The sequence below is a fragment of the Capricornis sumatraensis genome, chromosome 8 (assembly GCF_032405125.1).
Source record: "Capricornis sumatraensis isolate serow.1 chromosome 8, serow.2, whole genome shotgun sequence".
In the NCBI taxonomy this organism is placed as follows: Eukaryota; Metazoa; Chordata; class Mammalia; order Artiodactyla; family Bovidae; genus Capricornis; species Capricornis sumatraensis.
Window position 1 is genome coordinate 76543698 of NC_091076.1, and position 26886 is coordinate 76570583.

Here is a 26886-nt window from a genome sequence, read left to right on the forward strand (position 1 = left end):
AGCATTTCAAATATGGTAGCCAACAGCACAAGTTATTAATAAAGAACAATTTCTTTTGCATATAATTATGAAGATTTTCAAACAAACTCAAAAGAGTATTGTATTACACCAATCTTCCACATACCTATCACCAATTACCAAGATTTTGCCATTTATTTCAACTATCTTTTTTTAAAAGTAAGTCTCAGAAACTGTATTACATCATCTAACACACTACACATGCATCTCTGAAAACACAGGTACTTTCTTATATAAACAGTGTCACTGTCACACCTAACAACTACTTGATATAATCTTATACTCAATCTTAGTGAAATTTCTCCAACTGCCACAAAAATGTCTTTTTGAAAACTTGTTTGGATTAGGACCTGAACAAGACACTTCATTTGATGATACTAATACTTTATAAAAATATTTCATGGAAACAAGTATAAATAATTCTATAATAGATACCTATTACTTAGCTTAATAATTGTTTATATTATTGCTCCATCTGCTTCAATTTCTTTTTAACCTTAAGAAATGAAACCTTACAAATACACTATTCAGAGGTAACAATGATCAGGAATTTGGAGCTATTATTACCATGCATATTCTACACCTTTATGTTGCAGGTTTTTAAACCTTAATGCTCTTGTAACACAGTATTCTACTACAATTACCTCACATCTCTCAGTTTTTGAGATTGCTAATACATGCAACTACCTCATTCATTAATTGCAATATCACAGTATGAATAGACCAGCTATTACAGTTCGTGGGCATTCAGGTGTGAGCCAGGAATCTACTTTTCCTATACAGATCTTCCCCTTGTTCTAAACCCTTGCCCCAGTCTCCCCAATTTTATAATGCTATGTCATATATCAAATTTCCACATATATGAGGGTCTGATTATGAAGCCTCTATTCTATAAATATGGCCTATTTGTCTATTCTCATACCAATAATGAACTGTTTAATACAGCATTATTCGTAACATTTAGCCTACTCTTACATATGCCTAACATTTCCCACAGTAAATAATTTTAAAAGCCCATTACAGTTTTGAATAAAGTGGAGGGACGGACCTGCCTTCCCAGATATTAAAATGATCATTAAAGCCTCATGTACCACTCATTCAGACCCAGTCACCATACAGCCACAGGCAATCTTGTCCCAACCACCAGTTTGCATTCTACAACTTACTATTTTGAGGTAAGTACCAGATTTTTTTTTTTAATAAACTTTACTTTTAAGAGCAATGTTGGGCTCATAGCAAAACAGAGCAGGAAAGTACTGAGTTGCCATAAATGTCTTGCCCCCTCAGGTACAACTTCCTGTACTGTTAACATCCCCCACCACAGCAGTACATACATCCTTCCCAGCTGAAGTCCACAGTTTACATTAGGATACTGTATGATGGTATGTAACCACCACTCTTTATCATACAGAAAGCTTTCGCTGCCCTAAAAATCCTCTCTGTATTGCTTAGTCATTTCTCCTATCCTCCTAACCTCTGGCAACCACTTAGCTTTATTTTTTTTTACTGTCTCCATAGTTTTGCCTTTTCCAGAAACTCACACTCATTGTCATTTCAGGTTGGCTTCTTCCACCTGCTAATAAACATTCAATTCCTCTATGAATTTTCATAACTTGATTGCTCGTTTCCTTTTCACACTGAATAATATTCCACTGTATCACAGTGTATCGGCTCATCTACTGAAGGACATCTTGGTGGCTTCCACGTTTGGGCAATTATGAATAAAGTTGCTATAAACATCTCTGTGCAGGTTTTGCATGGACGTACATTTTCAATTCATTCAGGTAAATACCAAGGACCAAAACAGCTGAATCATATGCTAGGAGTATGTTTAGTTTTATAAGAAACTGCCAAACTGCCTTCTGAACTGGCTGTACCATTCTGCATTCCCATCAGCAGTGAATGAAAGTTCCTGTGGCTCTACCTCAGTAGCTCTGGGTGTTGTCAGTGTTTTATATTTGAGACATTTTAACAGGTGTGCAGTGATCGCTCATTGCTTTAATATATGCAGAGACTTCTGCAACCATAACCACAATCAACTTTGGGACATTTTAATCACCCCATAAAGAAATCCAGTACTCTTTATCACTTCTCCAACCCTCTAACTCTGCAGTTCTAGGCAACCACTAATCTACTTTCTATCCCTCAGTTCAATTGCTCAGTCATGTCCGACTCTTTGCAACCCTATGGACTGCAACACACCAGGCTTCCCTGCCTATCACCAACTCCCGGAGCTTGCTCAAACTCATGTCCATCAAGTCAGTGATGCCATCTAACCATCTCATCCTCTGTTGTCCCCTTCTCCTCCTGCCTTCAATAATGCCCCGCATGAGGGTCTTTTCCAATGAGTCAACTCTTCGCATCAGGTGGCCAAAGTATTGGAGTTTCAGCTTCAGTCTTCCAAAAATATTCAGGATTGATCTCCTTTAGGATGGATTGGCTGGATCTCCTTGCAGTCCAAGGGACTCTCAAGAGTCTTCTCCGACATCACAGTTCAAAAGCATCAATTCTTCAGCACTCAGCTTTCTTTATAGTCCAACTCTCACATCCATACATGACTACTGGAAAAACCAGAGCTTTGACTAGATGGACCTTTGCTGGTAATATCATGTCTCTGCTTTTTAATATGCTGTCTAGGTTGGTCATAGCTTTTCTATGGAGCAAGCATCTTTTAATTTCATGGCTGTAGTCACCATGTGATTTTGGAGTGATTTTGGAGCCCAAGAAAATAAAGTTTGTCACTGTTTCCATTGTTTCCCCACCTATTTGCCATGAATTGATGGGACTGGATGCCATGATCTTCGTTTTTTGAATTTTGAGTTTTAAGCCAGCTTTTTCACTCTCCTCTTTCACTTTCATCCAGAGGCTCTTTAGTTTTTCACTTTCTTTCTATCCCTATCACCTATTCTGAACATTTCATATAAATGGAACCATACATACTTGTGATTAGCTTCTGTCACTTAGCATAATTTTTTTTTAAGTTCATCTATGTTGTAATATAAGTACGTCATTTTTTTTATGGAGGAAAACAAAAACTATTTGTTAATTCACATATTAGTTGGTGGATATCTAGGTTGCTTCTGACTTTTTGACTACTATGAATAATGCTGCTACAGAAATTCACATAGAAGTTTATGTATGGACATGTTTTCCCTTCTCTTGTACAAACCTAGGAGTGGAATTGTTGGGTCAAATGGTAACTCTTATGTTTAACCATTTGAGAAACAAAGACTATTTTACAGTTACTAGACCATTTAACATTCCTGTGGCTCAGATGGTAAAGAAATCACCTGCAATGCAGGAGACTTGGGTTCAATCCCTGGGTTGGGAAGATCGCCTGTAGAAGGAAATGGCAACCCACTCCAGCATTCTTGCCTGGAGAATCCCAGGGACGGCGGAGCTTGGTGGGCTGCCGTCTATGGGGTCGTACAGAGTCGGACATGACTGAAGTGACTTAGCAGCAGCAGCAAAGTCACTGCAGATGGTGGCTACAGCCACGAAATTAAAAGATGCTTGCTTCTTGAAAGGAAAGCTATGACAGACCTAGACAGCATATTAAAAAGCAAAAACATTACTTTGCTGACAAAGGTTTGTCTAGTCAAAGCTATGGTTTTTCCAGTAGTCATGTATGGATGTGAGAGTTGGACTATAAAGAAAGTTGAATGCTGAAGAATTGATGCTTTTGAACTGTGGTGTTGGGGAAAATTCTTGAGAGTCCGTTGGACTGCAAGGAGATCAAACCCATCAATCCTAGAGGAAATCAACCCTGAATGCTCAATGGAATGAATGAAGCTGAAGCTCCAATACTTTGGCCACCTGATGCGAAGAACTGACTCATTGGGAAAGACCCTGATGCTGGGAAAGACTGAAGGCAGGAGGAGAAAGGGATAGCAGAGGATGAGATAGTTGGATGGCATCACTGACTTGATGGACATGAGTTTGAGCAAGCTCCGGGAGTTGGTGATAGACAGGGAAGCCTGGCGTGCTGCAGTCCATGGGGTCGCAGAGGTGGGTGGGGGTGTGTGTGTGGATGGGGGTGGGTGTGGGTGTGGGTGTGGGTGGGTGTGGGTGTGTGTGTGTGTATGTGTGTAGAGGCTGCACCAGGTCTTAGCTGCAGCAAGCAGTATCTTTTGGTTGTGGTGTGCAGGATCTAGTTCCCTCATCAGGGATCAACCCCAGGCCTCCTGAATTGGAAGCAATGGATCAGGAGGGCAAGTTCCCTTTCTGTCTACTTTTAGGACAGTTAGAGAAGAATTAGTGTTAATTCTTTGAACATATGGTAAACTTCACTACTTAAGCCATCTGAGCCTCGGCTTTTCATTTTGGCGGGGCCGGGGGCAGTTTTTTAATTACAAATTCACCCTCTTTATTTGCTATGTGTCCAATTTCGATTTTCCACTTCTTCAGTCAGTTTTGGTGCTTGTATCTTTCTAGGAATTTGCCTACTTCCTCATTCACAGTATTGCCTTATACTTTTTTTAATTTCTGTTTAAGGTCAGTAGTAATGGACCTGGTATTCATTTACTGGTCAATCTAGCTAAAGATTTATCAAGTTGTTGGTCTTTCCAAAGAAAGCAGTAAAAGTTTCACCGATTTTCTATTCTGTATTTCACTGATTTTTACTCTAATCCTTATTAATTCCTTCTTTCTACTTGCTTTAGGCTTCATTAACAGTTATTCCAGTGTTATAAAGTGAAAGAGTAAATTACAGATTTGAAATATTTAATCTTTAATACAAGCATTTATAGTTACATATGTCTAAGGACTGATACAGCTGCATTTCATAAGGATTGGCATGGCATGTCTACAATTCCACTTATCTCGAAGTATATTCTAATTTTCTTCGTGATTTCTTCTTTCAGTTATTGATAACTCAGGAGTATATCACCAAATTTCCACATATTTGTGAGTTTCTCAAATTTCATTGCATTGTGATCAGAGAGCAAACACTGTATTATCAATCCTTTTATACTCAATCCTCTATTTCCTTGTTGATCTCCTTATTCTACTCATTGATGAAAGTGGAGTACTAAAAAAATATAATCTTACTGTAAAACTGTATTTTTCTCCTTTCATTTCTGTCAGCTTGTTTCCTGTATTGTGGGATTCTATAGGTAGATGTGTATGTAACTATTTTGTCTTCCTGATGGATTGGCCCTTATATGTGGAATCTAATATATGAAACGAACTTATTTACACAACAGACTCAGACATACAAAACAAATGTATAGTTACTAAAAGGGACAGGTGGTGGGGAAGGGATAAATTAGGAGTTTCGGATTAGCAGATACAAAACACTATACATAAAATAAACAACAAGGTCTTACTGTATAACACTGGGAATTATATTCAATATCCTGTAATGAATCAAAATGGAAAAGATCATGAAAAAGAATATACATGTATAACTGAATCACTTTGTTGTATACCCAAAACACAACCCTGTAAATCAATTATACTTGAGTTAATTTTTTTTAATTTTTAAAAATATAGTGCTACTATGAACACTCTTTGGAGAAGGCAATGGCACCGCACTCCAGTACTCTTACTTGGAAAATCCCATGGGCGGAGGAGCCTGGTAGGCTGCAGTCCATGGGGTCACTAAGAGTCGGACACGACTGAGCAAATTCCCTTTCACTTTTCACTTTCATGCACTGGAGAAGGAAATGGCAACCAACTCCAGTGTTCTTGCCTGGAGAATCCCAGGAACGGGAGAGCCTGGTGGGCTGCGTCTATGGGGTCGCACAGAGTCGGACATGACTAAAGCGACTTAGCAGCAGCAGCAGCAGCATGAACACTTATCTTTTCAAAGTACATCCAGGAGAATGGCATTGAAACATGTATAATATCATATAAGAAATGAATTGCCAGTCTAGGTTTGATGCAGGATACAGGATGCTTGGGGCTGGTGCACTGGGATGACCCAGAGGGATGGTATGGAGAGGGTGGTGGGAGGGGGATTCAGGATTGGGAACATGTGTACACCCGTGGTGGATTCATGTTGATGTATGGCAAAATCAGTACAATACTGTAAAGTAATTAGCCTCCAACTAAAATAAATAAATTTAAATTTCAAAAAAAGTACATCCAAAACATGTGCTTTTGATTTTATTGAGCTTAACTCAACTTCACTTTCCATTTCTATTGTTTTATTTCTTGTATTCTCTTTGAGTTCACTCTTTTTCTAGCTTTTGAAGTTGAACATTTAGATCACTTAGTTTCACTTTCTTCATCTTCACATCTTTTAATAAACTAATTTTAATAAATGTTTTTAAAGTTATAAGCTTACTTGCAAAGTACTGTTTTAGCTGCATCCCACAAGTATCTTCATTGTATTCTAAGTAGTTTACAGTCTTCATTACGATTTCCTCTTTAACTCATGAACAATAGGAATGCACTCTTAGTTTCCAAACTTTTAAAAAAATTTACATTGTTTAAAATCTTTCTAACTGCATTAGATAAGAAAACATGATAAGTAGCTTGACATTTAAAATATGTAAAGTATTCCTTTGAGATATACATAATATTTTAAGTGCTCCTTATGATCCACACTTACAGCAGAAAGCAAAGAACTAAAGAGCCTCTTGATAAAAGTGAACGAGGAGAGTGAAAAAGTTGGCTTAAAGCTCAACATTCAGAAAATGAAGATCATGACATCTGGTTCCATCACCTCATGGCAAATAAATGGGGAAACAGTGGAAACAGGGACAGACTTTATTTTGGGGGGCTCCAAAATCACTGCAGATGGTGACTGCAGCCATGAAATTAAAAGAGCTTGCTCCTTGGGAGAAAAATTATGACCAATCTAGACAGCATATTAAAAAGCAGAGACATTACTTTACCAGCAAAGGTCCTTCTAGCCAAAGCTCTGGTTTTTCCAGTAGTCACGTATGGATGTGAGAGTTGGACTATAATGAAAGCTGAGCTCCAAAGAACTGATGCTTTTGAACTGTGATGTCGGAGAAGACTCTTAAGAGCCCCTCGGATTGCAAGGAGACCCAACTAGTCCATCCTAAAGGAAATCGGTCCTGAATATTCACTGGAAGGACTGATGCTGAAGCTGAAGCTCCAATACTTTGGCCACCTGATGCAAAGAACTGACTCATTGGAAAAGACCCTGATGCTGGCAAAGATCGAAGGTGGGAGGAGAAGGGGACGACAGAGGATGAGATGGTTGGATGGCATCACCGACTCGATGGACATGAGTTTGAGTAAACTCTGGGAACTAGTGATGGACAGGGAGGCCTGGCATGCTGCAGTCCATGGGGTCGCAAAGAGTCGGACACGACTGAGCAACTGAACCAATGAATATAAAAGACTGTATTTTTTCGTTTCCTGGGTACATCATTGCTAGCTTTTTAAAATTTCATTGCTCAAAATCATTATATCTTCAAAGTATAAATTTACTATTATTTACCCTACTTGGTACTCCATACTTAATGCTGAAGACACACTTCTGTTTCTTAATGCTTGAAAAATTCCAGTCATTATCTCCTCAAATATTCTTTACTATTCCCTCCATTCTCTTCTCCTGGAATTCTTTTTCTGTATCTTCCTAAACCAAGTTTTTAACTATTGCTCTGGTTAGTTGGCATCAGAGCTTTATATAAGTAATGACCATGTACAAAATCATTTTGAACACCACTAGAAAACTCCACTGTCTTCTGGTGATTAACATGAGCTCCATTTCTACTATTCTCCTTCAAACTGAGAACTCTTTGGCCTTTTGTTTGATTCCTTGTGTAACAGGCTCTTACTCATTGCTCAAAACTGAGGATTTCCAACACACAAACACTGTTGCAGTGCCAAGCTTTGTACTGAAACTGGTTAAAGGAAAAATCTAAATCAGAAACTGTTTTTACAAAGTTAAACCCCTTTTTCAACCTCAGCAGAAAAGTAACAGAATTTTAAGTATTTGTAACATTCGCAGTTGATGTCAGCTGGGAAAAGAATGGGTGTTAAGGAAGGAAAAGGCAGTAAGGGGAGCCAAGAAGTAATACCCCCTGTTAGTACTTCTCATTACTATTTGCACTTCTATTTCAGCCACTCTCCAAATAAATGAAAGCACAGCTATTACAACACCAAAGCAAAAGCTATTCTAATTGGGAAAAATACCAATATTTGGACTTCTGGGGTTATTGTGACCTGATCTGCTGAAAGATAAAACATACAAAGACTACTGAATACAACAAAACCATGACTTATACTGTTACCCCTGGTGAAAATCATAAAGACTAGATTTATACTTCATGCAACAAGATGAGCTGCTGCTTTAGAGGACATCTTTGAATTTGTTTAGGCAAACAGCCAAGCCATCCATAAACTAAATCAACCTTTACCTTTTACACACTGTGTAATTTCTTTAGAAATGACACTAAAAACTCTCAAAAAGGATCATAAAAACTCTCAAAAAGAAATTCATAAAAAGGATCATAAAAACTCTCAAAAAGAAATTCATAAAAAGTTAACTCACTTATTCTCTGTGGCCAGTGTGAGTTCACTGAGAACTTCAGATAGTAAAGATACAAAAGTACACATACAGATTATTTACTGGGTCTAGATGTATTCAAAGCAATTTTAACATACCAGGTATGTTTTTGAACAAACCCACATTCAGAGCTGCTTCTATATAAAACTGCAATTGATCATGTATTTCAGAAATGAGTTTCTTAGTCATTTTCATTTCTTCAGAATTTTACAGAAAAGAATTTTATAATTTCAGAAAAGATAAGGAAAACTATACTTTATTGAAGATAAAAACCATATCTCATTCATCCCAACCTCCACAGTGTCTTGCAGACTACCACCATGCCTAGACAGGAACACTAGCTTTCCCATCTCCTTGTCAGCCTATGAAGAAAAAAAATTAACAGAACAGCCACCCCTCCTGCAACCCATGAGAAAACCATCCAATCCCACACTGTAGTGAGTAAACCTTTCCAAGGGCTGAATTCTGTGAGCCCTGGCAACCTTCCATCCTATAGAACAGTGACTTTCAAACTGTTTTTACCATGATTCATAGCAAAAACTGTATTTTATCACACAACTCTATACATACATGTGTATATGTAACTAAAACAGAAAATTTTGTTCAATTATACTTACTTAACCTTACCAGGTAAATAATGTGTGTTCTTTTCCATTGTATTTCTTTTCAAAAAACTGCTGGTAACAACCCATTCAATTCTGCTATCCATCAAAGAGCTACAACCTAGTCTGAATAACACCACTCCAAGACAGTGGTTTTCAAAGTGAGTAACACGTGCCTGAGCGGGTACCCAAAGATCTTCCAAGGGATTCACAGCCACATGGTGTTTTAACGGAATCAAATTCTAGATCCTCAACTTCCACAAAAATCTTTCCTAAAATAGAGACATGTTTATGTGTAGATTCTCCTTGCACCTCCCTTTTCTTAATACCCTTCTCCCTATATAACAAATGAAAGGCTTTCATCTATCCTGAGTTTTACTATGGTTCACTGCCTTATAGTGTAAAAACTCCACCGTGATATAAAACCAGAGGACTAACTTAAAAATATCAATGTCAGTAACAAAGTGAATGACTAGTAACTGGGTAACAAATCTTTTGGCAGGTCACACAGATGGCTCTAGTGGTAAAAGACCCCACTTGCCAATGCAGGAGACATGAGACATGGGTTCAGTCCTTGGGATAAGGAGATCCTCGGGAGGAGGGCATGGCAATCCTCTCCAGTATTCATGCCTGGAGAATCCCATGGACAGAGGAGCCTGGTGGGCTACAGTCCGTGGAGTCACAGAGTTAGACATGACTGAAGCAACTCAGCACGCATGCATGCATGGACTGCAAAGTCTACTTCAACAAAACTGAAAGACGACCTATTTGAGTTGTCAATCTATAAAACTGAAGCTAGAGCACCTGGGTGATTGAACACATAATTCAGAAAGAGTTAAGAGAATAAAATAACAATCACTACTTAAAAAAAGAAAAACTTCTATTTCCATCTACTTATTTATGAGACCAGGGGCTTAACTTACATCTATTTTTGTTTTGTTTTAAGGCCATGCTGCTCGGCTTGTGGGATCTCAGTTCCCTGTCCAGGGATTGGACACGGGCCACAGCAGTTAAACCCCAGAATCCTAACCACTAAGCCACCAGAGAATTCCCAACTTATATTTAGTTTAAAAAAGAAAAAAGAAAAAAACTGAAACATATCTTTTTCTAGACATTAATAATATTCACTAGAGCTTAATGACTTAATTGGGCAGGAGAATGAATATATCTCTTAAGACCTCCATTTCTAGTAATTCTTACACATTATAATACTATTTTTTAAGTGTATACAATATTTATGATGTAATCACTTGTATACTTTAAATTACGGCAATACTGCAATATGAAAGAAATTTATGTGCATATTTTTATTGCAGAGCAATCAGACCAATTTTTCTAGTGGCTTTCAAGCACAAAATATTACTGTAGGCTAGTGTTCTCAAAGTGTTGTCCCTGAACCAATAATATCAGCATTACCTTGTTAACATTCTAGAAATCCAAAGTCTAGGATCCCACAGATCTAGTGAATCAGAAACTCTAGGGGTGGGGCCCAGCAATCTTCCTTTTAATAAACCCTGGAGGTAAAATCCTGATGCACACTCGAATTTGTGTTCTAAAAAAATCACTTTTTAGAATAAAATTCTGAGGAAGATGTTAAAACTAACACAAGGAGGGGGAAAATGTAAAATTCCTGCTGAAGAATTTATTGACATTTATTTTATTCAATGGATCGGTGATGGATAGTACCATAAATCACTATGATTGACTATAATGGATATGTCTAAAGCATGAATTTTTTAAATTGTCAGCATTAACAGTACAATAGAATTGACATACTTCAAATCTTTTTAAATTTAAAATTTTTTTAAGGAACCAGGGGTGTATGTAAACATTTTACAGAGTAGATAAATGTTGAAGGATCACCAGTCTAGAGTAATGGTTCTCAAACTGTGACCCTTGGACTGGCAGTAATGCAATCACCTACAAGTTTATTAGAAACACAAAGTCTCAGGCTCCAGCCCAACATACTGTGTTCCAGCAAGTTTTCCAGGTGATTTTTATCCACTTTAGAGTCTAAAAGCTGCTCATCTATACTAGAGCATCTATTCCCAAAATTTGACGGGCATCTGAATTACCTGGAGAGAACCTTAAAACATCAACTGGTATAGACTCTAATTCCAGAGTGTCAGATTCAGAAGTCTGGGGTAGCTTCCAAAATTTTTCATTTCTGACAAGTTCCCCAGGAGATTATTAATGCAATGCTGCTATTTCACAATCACATTCTGAGAATCACTCACTGGTCTAGAGGGCTCTAGAAACCATATCTATACCTTCTTATGTCAATATCCAAAATGTAAACCATTCCCGTCATCCTTCAGAGTAAGGTTCCCTCATGATATGCTCTCATACGTTTGCCTTATACACTTTGTTCATTTGCCTTATACACTTTGCTTTTTTGGGGGACTCAGCAGAGTCTGGCAGGGACATGGAATCAAAGCCATTGCAAGGTGTCATCTCTTAGAGCGTTGTGGGTCAGGAAGATCCTCTGGAGAAGGGAGAAGCTACCTACTCCAGTATTCCTGGGCTTCTCTGGTGGCTCAGATGGGAAGGAATCCGCCTGCAATGCAAGAGACCCGGGTTCAGTCCCTGGGTCAGGAAGATCCACTGGAAGAGGGCATGGCAACCCACTCCAATATTCTTGCCTGGAGAATCCCACGAACAGAGGAGCCTGGCGGGCTACAGTCCATGGGGTCGCAAAGAGTCGGACATGACTGAGCAACTAAGTGCACTATTAATCTTTTCTCTTCAGTAGAATTAAACTTCTATGAGTACAAGAGCCACACGAATCTTGCCCCTTCTGTATACTCAGCACCAAGGCACAATGCCTACCTGATAGTAGGTATTAAACATATTAATGGATAATTAAAATTTGTTGAATAAATTACATGAAATGTCAGTTTTAATATAACAGCTAAGGCTATTATTAGAATGCCAACTGTCCTGATTTACCTGGGGCTATCTCCCAAGTGCTAAGAGGACTGAAAGTCCTGTGTCCCAGGACTATCTAGCCTACCATATTAAATATCATTAATGTCAAAAGACAAAGAAATATCTAAATAATGTATTATTCAACTTGTTTTACAATTTCATTCTTAACCCTAACCTCTAAATAGATTTCTATTATACAATCCAACTAGAAATAAAATCAAGATTTATTCAGTGATTAAAATTAACATTGTATATACTACCGAGGAACTTGACAAAAAGTTTTAAGACAGTTTTAGTACGGGGGTTGAGGGAGACTTATAAACTTACCCTCTTTAGCCAAATATAACTCTTTAAATTTTGCTCTCTTTTGATTAAATTCTTGCTCAAGCTGTTGCTTTGCACGTAAAAATTCTGCGTTAATTTTTTCCAATTCTGCCACCCGCTGCTGAAGAGAAACTGAAAAGAAAAATACTAGTTAACAAGTAATAATTTTTATTTATAAATTAAGTTACAAGAATTGATTAGTATTACAGCTGCATATTTCTATAAAGAAACAAGTGGTCAAGCTTCTCCCAAAGATCCACTATATTCCTGGAAATTTTTCAAAAAGGACAATTCTACTCAACTTAATACACATGTTGTGAATGAATCCTGTAAGCTGAAACAGTACATATATGGAGAATCACATAAAGCAAATTTCCCAAAAGAAAGCTTCAAAGTTCCTTTGTATAACTGAGTATGTCCATCCACTTATGAATTTGTTAAATATTGGATTATTTGGGCTGTTTATCCTACAAACAAATCCACTGCCAATCTTGCTAGTTCCTCTCTCTCTCACAAGTTATGAGCAAAATCTAAAGGGCACTCTGATTAGCACAGCTATTCTAAACTGAACCATTCTCCCACTTTCAAGATGGCTCATTATACTGAAATCATAATGAAAAAACCTTTCATACAGAAAGGATACAGAACTGTACATTCTGTATTAACTCTCCATTACTGGGAGATTATCCGGTTTTTAAATTAACTTGATTATGGTATGGCAGGGACTGGGACCCATTTTTACCCATTTTGAGGAGCTCTATAATTTGGCCACAGCTGATTATATAAACACCTATCCTGACCAAACCCTGAGAGTATTTTGGTTCAACCAAGGAGAGGGAAATCCAAACTCTTGGTGGCATCCTTTACCCCAACAGCAACCTAGCCACAAAGCTATGCCCCTAATTGCTCCAGGGGATGCTTATCGGTAGTAATTGCTGCTACTACTGGTAAGTCGCTTCAGTCGTGTCCAACTCTGTGCGACCCCATAGATGGCAGCGCACCAGGCTCCTCTGTCCCAGGGATTCTCCAGGCAAGAATATTGGAGCAGGTTGCCATTTCCTTCTCCAATGCATGCATGCATGCTAAGCCGCTTCAGTTGTGGACTCTCTGCAACCCCATGGACAGCAGCCGACCAGGCTCCTCTGTCCAAGGGATTTTCCAAGCAAGAATACTGGAGTGGCTTGCCATTTCCTTCTCCCAGAAAGGGAGATAATACTACGCGTTATCAGTAGTAACACGTCTGCCTAATTATCTAGGTCAGCAGAGGTCTCGGATCCCTACAACCAGATAACAACAATTTACTAAAATTTTAACCATGATCTGAGATTATCTCTGAAGGCCCTAATACTCCTCTAAACCTATTACTCAATTAAATTGAGCTTATAATTTTATAGCACACAGGAAAAAAAGACTGGAAAAAATGCAATGATCTGTCTACAAGATACAGGACTACGGCTAATTAATTTGTTCCATGTGCTTATCAAAGTTCTCTACAACTCCTTCAATACTAAATAATTAAAACCAGTATTTATTTGCTCCCATGACATCTTCAGTCAAGCCTCACTACAGATCTAACAGCATCAAAGCAATCCAAGGCAAAAAGAGAAAATGATAGCTGCTTTGAGTTCCCTGTCTTTAAAGGTAAGGAGTTATTTTGAGGAGCAAACATCTAGGATCTTTTCATCAAAGCAAAGAACGACATCTGATCATGTGAACACGTGTTAACCCTCGGAGAAAAAGAGGAATGGAGAATCCACTGGAAGGGGGAAATGTGTAGTTATTTCATATTTACTTTTGAAATCATGAAGGAAATAAGTTCTCTGTACTATTTACTTGTCTTGGTATTTTTAATTGTCCAGATTCCACTTGTTAAATAAATTAAGCAAATTTTCCACTTCACGTTTTAGTTACAGGTAGCTACTCATTAAAACATGAGTTAGGGAAAAGCAATGGGAAATAAAGAAAGATGATCCTTCTGCTCTTACTTATCACTCAAAACTACACTCCTACCCACTACTACCTTCCACTAAAGTGCACACACAAAATGTCCGTACTTTCAACATTTAGGAACTGAAGCTAATAAATCAATAAAAACTAAAATACAGCCTTTAAAATTACAGCCAAGAAAGATTAAGTGTGTTTCCAATACTCCCCACCCTGTCCTGGCTCTGACCTACAGTTGAGGCACAGTCCACACCCACAGATCTGGCTGCCTCTCTCCACAACTGAGGACAAATTTCAGTTCCAGCAGTCGTGATCCCCTTGAGGATATACCAAGTAACTAACACTCTTACTCTTTTTTTTTAATAAAAAAATTTTTAATCCTCCCTCAAATTTTCTCAAATCCACCTCAACTATTTCCAACATACTACAGTTCTACAACACATAAAAAAGCCCAAACAACTGCTTTTTATAAGAATGCCTCTACAGCTTTATCTGGAAAAATCAATTCACCTTGCATAAAACAACAAGAAAGTTTAAAAACAGGCATCTCGTAAATCATAATGCATGAGCAACCAACCACAAATCAAACTGAAAATAGATCTCATCACACAAAATATTTTTTTTAACATGGCGACTAGCAGTTCACAATAACTAATTAACAGTTCATGTAAAAACCACTTAGCCTGGCATATAAGAAAAAATGGGTAAATATTAGCTATAAGCTAGTAAGATTTACTGATACTAAATGAATAGGGGAAAACAGCAGACTGATCAACTGGCTTTGACAAACGCCCAGAAGTCACTTCTAGCCTCATGATTCTGACTCAGTTCCATGCTTAGACTTCCAGCTCATATCATTCCCTACTACCATGTATCATCCTAACAACATGCCACCATTAACGCCAACTTCAACAACACTAAGACTGCTGTAACTCACAGCTGAAAGCTATTAGCATATCAGACTCTGTCAAACATTCCACACATTCTGTATACTGCTACCTTGAGTAATAAAATAAAGGGGGTGCACTATGTTATGCAATGACTTCTTTTAATGCTTGATATGCAAAGAGAAAAATTATTACATCATTTATTCAAAATGTCTGCACTGGTGGTATAGTGATGAGCATAGCTGCCTGCCCAAAGTGTCTGAATTAAGCAACAATACAAAAAGAATATGGCAAATAAATGAAGGAAAGGTGCAATAATTGTTAGGTATATCTCCTTCCCTAATTTTGACATGAATGTGAAAATATGTAATAATTTAGAAATATTTTCAAGTCTCAAGCTGGGTCCTACTATTACACTCTAATGGTATACTAAACTTGATGAGACATTATCAATGGGGGGAAAAACACAATCTAGGTTAAACGTTACTACAATCAGAATTTTTTTTTGTTTAAAAACATTTAAGATCCAGGAAAACACCTATTTCAAGCAAAAAAAAAAAAAAAGCATAACTCCAGTGGAACAAAAGAATCTGAACAGTTCCTGAAACTCAGAAGTCTTAACCTGTATATCATTGACTTTAAAGTGAAACTATTAAGTATTGTAGCTATGTACATCCATCCAATGGAATAATAAGTCAGAAAAATTATATTAAAAGATTAAGACACAAAATTATATTGAAATACCACATAATACAATCTATGGAAATATACATATATAAGATTGGTAAGAATAGGCCAAATTATATTCAGAGCAGTTCTCTCTCTGAATCAAAGCTAATCAAAAGGATAAATTACACTTGATTGTATTTAAATTAAAAAGTAGTAAGGTGCTTCATTTTTTTTAAGTTTCAATGATTATAATTTTGTCCTATTGCTCCATCTCAATTTCTCTGCTCCTAAAAAGTACACATAACTTACTTCAATGGTCTTAAAATATTTTAACACAGTAAAGAGTCATTTTTTAAAACTACACGTATATTTTCCCACGTATATATTATTTAGCAAAATAATTTGCTAAAATTTTTAAAAATGTGCTAAAAACAAAAATCTTTTGTTTCAGAAGTGGCCTGTCAGCTGGCAAATGACCTGTACTCTGAAAACTCTTCCCTGTACTCGGAAAACTCTGTCCAGCCTTTTGAAGGATTACTAAAAATTATTATTATTTGCAGTAAATACACCCACTGAGTGATGCCTTGTTTAGGAAATATTCAGTAAATCCACAATTACTTGCCTCAGTAAGGAAGGGGAAGGAGAAGGTGAAGTAAAGCAGTCTACAATCACATTACCAGTCACCTGACAGCATGAGAGCAATCAGGTACAGCACTTGGGAATAATTTTTTCCATAATACTAAAAATAAACATAAACTCTTTAGTATAATATAAAGCCTGTCATCTCATTTTATATAATCCTCCAAAATCTGACTCTAACAACTTTAAGATACTGCAGCCTTTCTCCCTGTCCATTTACTCAGATGAACCATTTCTAAAACAAAAGAACATCTGGTGATGAAGTTTACACAGAACATCTTTTTAGCCTTCCTTATGTGAAGCAAAATGAAAACCCCTATTTTCTTTTACTCTATTCTTCTTTTAAAACTCTCTTAAATAATTAGGTGCTATAGTATTTCAGATAAAAGATAACACTTTTTAAATGATGGGTTTCAAATAATAAAGTCAATTATTTCTCATGTAAAAATTAGATGTTTATGCAAATGACTTGAAAATGTTGTCATAAATCCACGAAAATATTAAATGAAAAGAACTGGCACCAAATTTTAATTCAGGCAGATAATGATATAATGAAAAATTAAGAAGAGAGTCTTCAAAAGGGCAAAAGTAGAATTAAGGATGGAAAAAACTGTTGTGGGGAATGGGTGGCAGGGGTGACAAGAACAGCGGTGAGAAGAATCAAAAACAGAACATTTTCTAATTTTCAACCTCCCTAGAGATGTTAATGATCAAAATTAATTAACCTCTAGGCATTTGCAGTGTGGAATTTTATGGGTCCAATTTTTAGTTTACATTATTGAGTGGGAATAACAACTAGATAATAGTGTTATAAGGATTGTATCAAGAAGGCGATGGCACCCCACTCCAGTACTCCTGCCTGGAAAATCTCATGGACGGAGGAGCCTGGTGGGCTGAAGTCCATGGGGTCGTGAAGAGTCGGACACGACTGAGCGACTTCCCTTTCACTTTTCACTTTCATGCATTGGAGAAGGAAATGGCAACCCACTCCAGTGTTCTTGCCTGGAGAATCCCAGGGACGGGGGAGCCTGATGGGCTGCCGTCAATGGGGTCACACAGAGTCAGACATGACTGAAGTGACTTAGCAAAGGATTGTATGGATTACTATAATCCAATGTATTTCAAACTAAATGTCAATCCATTAGTAAGCTGTTACATCAATTTAGTGATTAGCAATCTGCCATTTAAAGTTAATAATAAAATATAATAGGAAATACCAGCAACACATTTAATATGGGTATATGTTATTTCATGATTGGGTTGCACTGAAGAAAGTGCTTCTTACAGTGGACAGAGGTCAAAATAGTTTGAAACACTAATTCCTAATTCATGCAGGAATCCATTCCTATAACAGACATGTGATCACATGGCTTACACATAAACATAAAGCTAACAACTCAGTTCACTACCTTATGGGGCAGCCAATTCCACCATTAAGAGATTTAGATTATCCTCCCCGCTTTACTTGAACTGATCACCTGTTAGAAATATCTATTTTTACTAAAAGAACTTTAAATCATCTTCCTTAGAAATCTTAGTTTTGCCCTACAGAATCAGTGAAGAAAATTTCTATTATCTGACATCTCACACTTGCCCTCTCCTTTCTCCAGATGAAACATCTCTTCACCATTTAATAATGTCTAGATTCTTCATGATCTCGGTTGCTCTCTTTGCACACTACAGTTAGTCAAAAATCTACATAAAACAGGACACACTAATCCTAACACAATACCAGCTTAGTAGAAACATTGTATCTGGGGGCTATACTCTTAATAACATACTATAAATTTACCCTAGCTTTTACTGGCCGTGATCTCACATTGTCATTACTGGCCCAATAAAGATAACTTTAAAAATAAGCTGACTATGCATAATATCTTATATAAAATGGATAGCCAACAAAGACCTACTGTATAGCACAGGGAACTATACTTAACATTTCGTAATAACCTATAAGGGAAAAGAATCTGAAAAAGAGTACATACACACACAAGCAAATATATACAACTGAATCACTGTGTTGTACACCTGAAACTAACACAACATTGTAAATCAACAATACTTCAATTTTTTTAAAAAAGCTAACTATATGGTTGAAATAAGCTATGGACATTTTTGAATACTGGTCAAGATATACAATATAGTTCAACCACCATTACATGTATTTTACCAGATTTTTTAATCACCTTAATTTCTGATTACACATAGCCCAATTACCCTGACTGTCAAAAGCTCACATTCAACAACTGATATAACTATGTGTGGATAAAAATGGATACCCATCGTATTCAATTTGTACAAATTGGTATTATTCTACTTCAAGTACTTCAAATACCAAATGCCAAGCCAGATGAAAAAGCATGACTCTCACTGGACTTTTTGAAAAGCAGATATATTTTCTAACTATTTGGATATTTAAATATTTTAGAGTCCCACTTATAAGACAAATAAAGCAATTCAAAACTTATATATCTTAAGCTTAAAACTCAAAGAAGGCTTACTTAAGAAAAGGCCAAAAGAATTCAGCTTTCTGCCTATAACTCTACTGGCATTCATAAGTAGAACCACATCATGCCACTTTAGGACCTAGCTTGGAACTCTGAGAATTCACTATCAGTGAAGTTGAATTTAATCCTTATTTTGTTTGAATTAACCATGTGTCAGTAAGGTTGCTGGTGAGAATGCAAATTAGTACAACCACTTTGGGAAACAGTTCCTTACAGATGCACACCTACCATATGATACAGCAATCCTACAAATGAAAACGTATTTCCACACAAAGATTTGCACACAAGTGCTCACCGAAGCTTTGATAATACTTACACAACTACTTTGGCTTATGATAACCAAAAATTGGGAATAAACCAAAATGCCCACTATAAATGGACAATAACAGTGTATCCATACAATGAAATATTAGACAGCAACAAGAAGAAATACATCACTAATTCACACAATCTGGATAAATCTCAAGATTATCGTTTAAGTGAAAGAAATCAAGACACAAAAGGCAAGATCCCACTTATATAAAATTCTAGAAAAGGCAAAACTATGATGACAGAAACTAGAGAAGCACTTGTCCAGAGGAGTTTAACCACAAAGTGTCATGAAAGAACTTTTTGGGGTAAAACATTCTATTAACACAATTATGGTGATGGTTACAAACTATGTATGTTTGAAAACTCATGAATCTATATACTTAAACCTAGTAAATTTTAGCATAAACTGTTTTTTGATCAGCTCTACTGTGGTATGAATTTTAAAAAGTACAAGAATAAATTAGTGCTTGGTAGCATTAAGTGCTATCCTATTAGTGCTTCATAGCATAAGTGCTATCCTCTTCAGGCCAGTTTTATTACCTTCATAGCACTTATCACTATCTGAAACTATTTCCCTAAATATCTGAATGTTTAAATATTGTTCGGTACTAGAGGAGACCCTCAGTGAAAACTGAGACTGTATGTATCCTGCTCATTGTTACATGTTACATTTTTAACACCTTGAACTGTGGCTAACACATGGAAGGCATTCAATAAACATTTACTAAATAAATAAGTAAACAAAAAAAGATAAGCAGGAATAACTAAAACCCATTGATGAAGAGGGGCATAAGTCAGGGTTTTAAAAGACAGCAAGGATTTGAAGAAACAAAGGAAAGAAGAGTCTTCAACTGCAATGGAAATGAGACAGTAATGTATATCTGTCCAGGAGTCAGCAAACATCTCTGACAAAGGCAAAACTGCAACTTTCCCATCTCTGCATACAAGTCCCAATGAGTCACTCCTTGGCTTTCCAACAAGGTAGCCATGGGGCTTCCCTGGTAACTCAGTTGGTAAAGAATCTGCCTGCAATGCAGGAAACCCTGGTTTGATTCCTGGGTCAGAGGATCCACTCGAGAAGGGATAGGCTACCCACTCCAGTATTCTTGGGCTTCCCTTGTGGCTCGGCTGGTAAAGAATCTGCCTGCAATGCGGGACTCCTGGGTTCGATCCCTGGGTTGGGAAGATCCCCTGGAGAGGAGAAAGACTCCAGTATTCTGGCCTGGAGAAGTCCATAGACTATACAGTCCATGGGATCACAAACAGTCTTGACATGACCGAGCAACTTTCACTTTCCAGCCACCAAACACATGAAATGTGGCCATCTGAATTATGTGTTAAATATGAAACATATACAGAATTTTGAAGACTTCAGTACAAAAACATTTTACTATCTCATTAATACTTTCTATCACATGTAGAAATTATAACATCTGGAATATACTGGACAAAGAGTATTAAAGTTGATTTCACAGAAAGTTATACACACATGTTCAGAGAAGCATTATTCATAACAGCTAAAGAAAGGAAACTCAACTGTTCATCAATTGATGACTGGATAAGCAAAATTTGGTATATTTATACAACAGAATACTATATATCCAAAAAGGAATGAAGTACTAACAAGTTACAAGATGGATGAGCCTTGAAAACATTAAGTTAAAAAAGCCAGACACCAAAGGCTACCTATTGTACGATTCCATTTATATTCATACAGACTAAAATATTAGTGGTTGCCAGCAGTTGGGGACGGAGAAGGCGATGGCACCTCACTCCAGTACTCTTGTCTGGAAAATCCCATGGATGGAGGAGCCTGGTATGCTGCAGTCCAGGGGGTCGCGAAGAGTCAGACAAGAGTGAGCAACTTTACTTTCACTTTTCAAGCATTGGAGAAGGAAATGGCAACCCACTCCAGTGTTCTTGCCTGGAGAATCCCAGGGACGGGGGAGCCTGGTGGGCTGCCTTCTATGGGGTCACACAGAGTCGGACACGACTGAAGTGACTTAGCAGCAGCAGTTTGAGAAGGAGGAATGGAATGGGGAATGACTGTTAACGGTCAGGGTATTCTTTGAAGGATGAGGAACATATTTTGAAATTAGTGGTGATGGATGCACAGCTCTGCAGACATTCTAAAAACCACTGAATTGTATGTTCTAAAGGGATGAAGTTGATGATGTATGAATTGAATCTCAAATAAAGCTGTTAATAAAATTAATCTCAATAAAATTAATTTCACCTATTTAGAAGTGTTTCAGTTTGATTTTTTTAATCTTTCAATGTGGCTGCCAGACGCAACTGAAGTGACCTAGCACAGCACAGCACAACGTGGCTGCCAGAAAAAATTTACACTCTTTGGCTCACATTACATCTCTGTTGGACAGCATCGTTCTAGAGAGCTTACGGGGGAGGGGGATACTTTGATATTTTGAGTTCTCATTTTTACCTCTATTTGTCTGACACTGTTTTTCCCAATTTGCCAGCCTGCTTCAAGTATCACCATACTTTACAGCCAACTGGGACACTAAGATCAGTCATCTTAAAACCCAAGATCCCCTTTTCCCCTGTGCTTTCCAGCAGCACAATGTCACTCCACTACAGTGTGCAGACTATGTGGTCTAATGAGATAAGGAGTTTGTACAAGAATGTAAAATCAACTAGGACACTGAGCACGTTTCCAGGGTTCCTTGAGAAAAAATGACTGATTCTAGGTCTGGGGCAGAAGTATAAATGATAAACCTGGAACACCTTGGCACCTATTGCAATTTTATCAAAGGATTTCCCTTTCTAACAAAGGAGTCAACTTAGAGGATTCAATGGCCAACAATGAGATAATCTGAACATCAGTGTGGTAGGCTGAACCAACCCTTCCCCTCAAATACTAATTTCCTGATCACCAATCCAGTAAATATTACCTTATATAGTAAATGATATAATTAAGGATCTTGAGAAAAGTAGTTTATCCTGGACTATAATGTACCCATAAAACCATTCCTCCACCATTCCAGATAAAGCGGCATTATACATACTCACACATACAATTCACAGCAGATAACTATTAAGAAAAAATTTAATTACTTTTGGTTAACAATCCCTTTAATATAAAATGCAAATTTACTCAGAATAGTCTGAAGATTTTCTTTTTATTCATTTTAACTGGAGGCTAATCACTTTACAATATTGTGGTGGTTTCTGCCACACATTCACATGAATCAACCACAGGTGTACATATGTCCCCCATCCCACCTCCCTCCCCACCCCACCCCTCTGGGTTGTCCCACAGCACTGGCTTTCAGTGCCCTGCTTCATGCATCAAACTCACACTGGTCATGTATTTTACATATGGTAATCTACACGTTTCAATGCTATTCTCTCAAATCATCCCACCCCTGCTTTCTCCCAGAGTCCGAAAGTCTGTTCTTTACATCTCTCTTTTGCTGTCTTGCATATAGGGTCATCATTACCATCTTTCTAAATTCCATATATATGCATTTATATACTATATTGGTGTTTCTCTGACTTACTTCACTCTGTATAATAGGCTCCAGTTTCATCCACCTCATTAGAACTGACTCAAGTGAGTTCTTTTTTATAGCTGAATAATATTCCATTGCATTTATGTACCACAACTTCTTTATCCATTCGTCTGCCAATCAACATCTAGGTTGCTTCTGGGTCCTAGCTATTGTAAACAGTGCTGCAATGAACCCTGGGGTACAAATGTCTCTTTCAATTCTGGTTTCCTCAGTGTGTATGTCCCGCAGCGGGATTGCTGGGTCATAAGGCAGTTCTATTTCTAGTTCTTTAAGGACTCTCCACACTGTTCTCCATAGTGGCTGTACCAGTTTGCATTCCCACCAACAGTGTAAGAGGGGTCCCTTTTCTCCACACCCTCTCCAGCATTTTTTTGTAGACTTTTTGATGCCAACATTTCTGACCACCATGAGATTGTACCTCATTGTGGTTTTGACTTGCATTTCTCTGATAATAAGTGATGTTGAGCATCTTTTCATGTGTTTGTTAGCCATCTCATGTCTTCTTTGGAGAAATGTCTGTTTAGTTCTTTGGCCCATTTTTTAATTATGCTGTTTATTTTTCTGGTATTGAGCTGCATGAGATGCTTATATATTTTGGAGATTAATTCTTCATCAGTTGTTTCATTTGCTATTATTTTCCCCCATTCTGAAGGCTGCCTTTTCACCATGCATATAGTTTCCTTCCTTGTGTAAAAGCTTTTAAGTTTAATTAGGTCCCATTTGTTAATTTTTGTTTTCATTTCCATTACTCTGGGAGGTGGGTCATAGAGGATCTGGCTGTGATTTATGTCAGAGAGTGTTCTACATATGTTTTCCTCTCAGAGTTTTATAATTTCTGGTCTTACATTTAGATCTTTAATCCATTTTGAGTTTATTTTTGTGTATGGTGTTAGAAAGTGTTCTAGTGTCATTCTTTTACAGGTGGTTGACCAGTTTTCCCAGCACCATTTGTTAAAAAAGATTGTCTTTTCTACATTGTGTACTTTTGCCTCCTTTGTCAAAAATAAGGTGTCCATAGGTGCCTGGGTTTATCTCTGGGCTTTCTATTTTGTTTCATTTATCTATATTTCTGTCTTTGTGCCAGTACCACATTGTCTTGATGAAGATTTTTTTTCTTTTAATCATTTACAGGGGGGAAAAATATCAAGCCTAACACAACATATGATACCTCTTAGAATCATGTTTGATTATACTATAAAAAAATCCCCTATGTACACACTGTCCTTCATAACACAGAAAACCTAAAATGTAGATGTAATTTCTTATCTCTCTACACTTGTTTATAGAAGGACTACAAGATAACTACACAGCTAACATTAGTAGTTACTTATCACAAGAAAAGTTCTTCATAAATAAATAATAAAAACAGAAGCATTTTATTTATAAGGAAAGTTAAATGCATTATTTATGAGCTTTTCGGAAATATCAAGGTCATACATTGAAAGGGATCAGAATTTTGATAAATAGTTATCCTAAGTGTGGAGAAAGAAGATTAATGATATACCCTGAGGAGACATGAGAAATCAACAGGCAAAAATATTTCCAGGAGAGAGTGCTGATGTTATTGGGGTTGTTGCCAGGTCTCAAAGTTAGAAAAAATTAAATAATGGAAGCTAACAATTAAGTATCCACTACCTATCAGGTATCATATAGAAAGCAGTAAAGCATAATAATTAAAAGCACAGGCTTTGGAATTAATTTTTGAATCCCAGCTCTGCCACTTATAAACTGGTTCCTTCTCTTTACCTGTAAAAATGAAGACTAGATTACTACTACATAATCTATATACAGCTTAAAGAGTATTAGGCAAGTTATTTTATACACTGGCTCATTAAATTTTCAAAACCAACCATAAAGTAGGCATACCATCCCCAGTTATAGGTGAGGAAACATTCTGATACATTAAGGAAAATGCCTACTGTTGCACAGTTAATAAAAGGCAGAGCTGGGTTCAAACACCAATCTGTCAAGGCCTAGAAAGATTTCCCTGTGATTGTTAAGTATTTCATAGAGATTAATATAGGTGATCCATGCATCACATGAGTTATAAACAAGTATAATACCACCTTCTAGGGTGGCTCTTTTATTTAGTCACTGTTAATTTACATGTTGAAACATATATACTCAATAATAAGTCATTTTCCTTTACAGTAAGGGCATTATACTGTTAGGATTTGGGGTTTTTTTAAGTTATTTGTGTAACTTTATATCAGAATGGTAAAGACACAATCTAAAGCATTTTATTATAAACCAGTCGTTCTCAACTGGAGGTGCTTTTGCTCCCCAGAGGACATTTGGCAATGTCTGGAGATATTCCTGGTTGTCATAACCAAGGGCTAAGGGTACTGGTATTCAGTGATTAGAGGTCAAAGAGGCTGCTTAACATCCTACAATGTAAAGGACAGTCATACACAACAAAGAATAATCCAGCCTAAAATGTCAATAGTGGTAAAGGTGAGAAATCTGTTAGAAACTGATAGGGAGGGTTGAGAATTTCAGATACAAGTGACAGACCAGAGGACGGGTAGAAAGTCTCTCTCCAAAGGAAACCATAAACAAAACAAAAAGACAATCTACAGAATGGGAGAAAATATTTGCAAAGGATATGACCGACAAGAGCTTAATTTCCAAAATATAACAACAGTCCATACAAGTCAACAACAAAACACCCAATCAAACAAATGGTCTGAAGAACTAAATAGATATTTCTCCAAAGACGACATACAGCCGGCCAAAAGGCACATGAAAAGAACCTCAACATCACTAATTATTAGAGATATGCAAATCAAAATTACAATGAGGTACCACCGCACACTGGTCAGATGGTCATCATTAAAAAGTCTACAAATAACAAAAGCTGGAAAGGGTGCGGAGAAAAGGAAACCCTCCTACACTACCGATGAGAATGTAAGTTGGTGCAGCCACTATGGAAAAACAGTATGGAGATTCCTCAAGAAACTAGAGTTGCCATATGATCTAGCAATCCCTTTCTTGGGCATATATCCAAACAAGACTACAAATCAAAAAGATACATGCACCCTGATGTTCAAAGCAGCACTATTTACAATACCCAAGACATAGAAATAACCTAAATGTCCACTGACAGATGAATTGATAAAGATGATGTGGTATATATATCCAATGGAATTCTACTCAGTCATAAAAAAGTATGAAATAATGCCTTTTGCAGCAATATGGATGGCCTAGGGATTATCATGCTAAGTGATGTAAGTCAAAGATGTATTATGATACCACTTATACGTGGAATCTAAAATAAGACACAAATGAACTTATCCACAAAACAGAAACAGACTCACAGACAGAGAACAGACTTGTGGTTGCCAAGGGGGATGGGGGATGGATGGATTGGGAGTTTGGGGTTAGCAGATGCAAATTATTTATTATATACAGAATTGATAAACAATGTCCTACTGTATAGGATAAGGAACTATACTCAATATCCTGTTATAAACCAGAATGGGCAAGAATATGAATATATATATATATATATCTGAATCACTTTGCTATATAGCACAAATTAACACCATATTATAAATCAACTATACTTCATTTTTTTTAAGTCCATTCTAATCCTAAAATGCTGTCTCCTTACCATACCTGATTAAATCAAATCCATGATATATTTCAGGACAGATGACTAGGTAGTAATCAACAGCAAGTCTTAAAATTTTGTATACTTTTCAACCAAGCAATTTCACTACCAAGTATATACCCTAAGAAGTAATGATGATGAATATACAGATTTTGTTACAAGAATGTTACTTCTTTAAAGCATTTATGTCAAAACATTAGAATTTCAAAAGTTAGAAATAAGTAAATGCCTAACAAAAGAAAAGCGACCCCCAAACAAGTTTCAAGATGAAACTTGAAAGAGACCATAACAAATTCTAACAAATCTACAGGCAATAAAAAACATGTCCTATGTTATTTAAATTGTCTTCGGCATAGTAAAAGATGGAATGCTTCCCTATTTTACTAGGCTATTATAACCAAGGTACCAAAACCCAAGGTAGT

The 26886-nt window shown here is 36.9% G+C and overlaps 1 protein-coding gene across 1 annotated transcript in view; it reads right to left on the reverse strand.

Annotated features, from left to right (window-relative positions):
• RABEP1 (rabaptin, RAB GTPase binding effector protein 1) overlaps positions 1-26886 on the reverse strand; it is a 91999-nt gene that overhangs the window by 51640 nt on the left and 13473 nt on the right. Inside the window, exon 2 of the mRNA XM_068975980.1 lies at positions 12364-12492. Within this exon, the coding sequence (XP_068832081.1) occupies positions 12364-12492 (129 nt within the window). The remainder of the gene's footprint in view (positions 1-12363; positions 12493-26886) is intronic.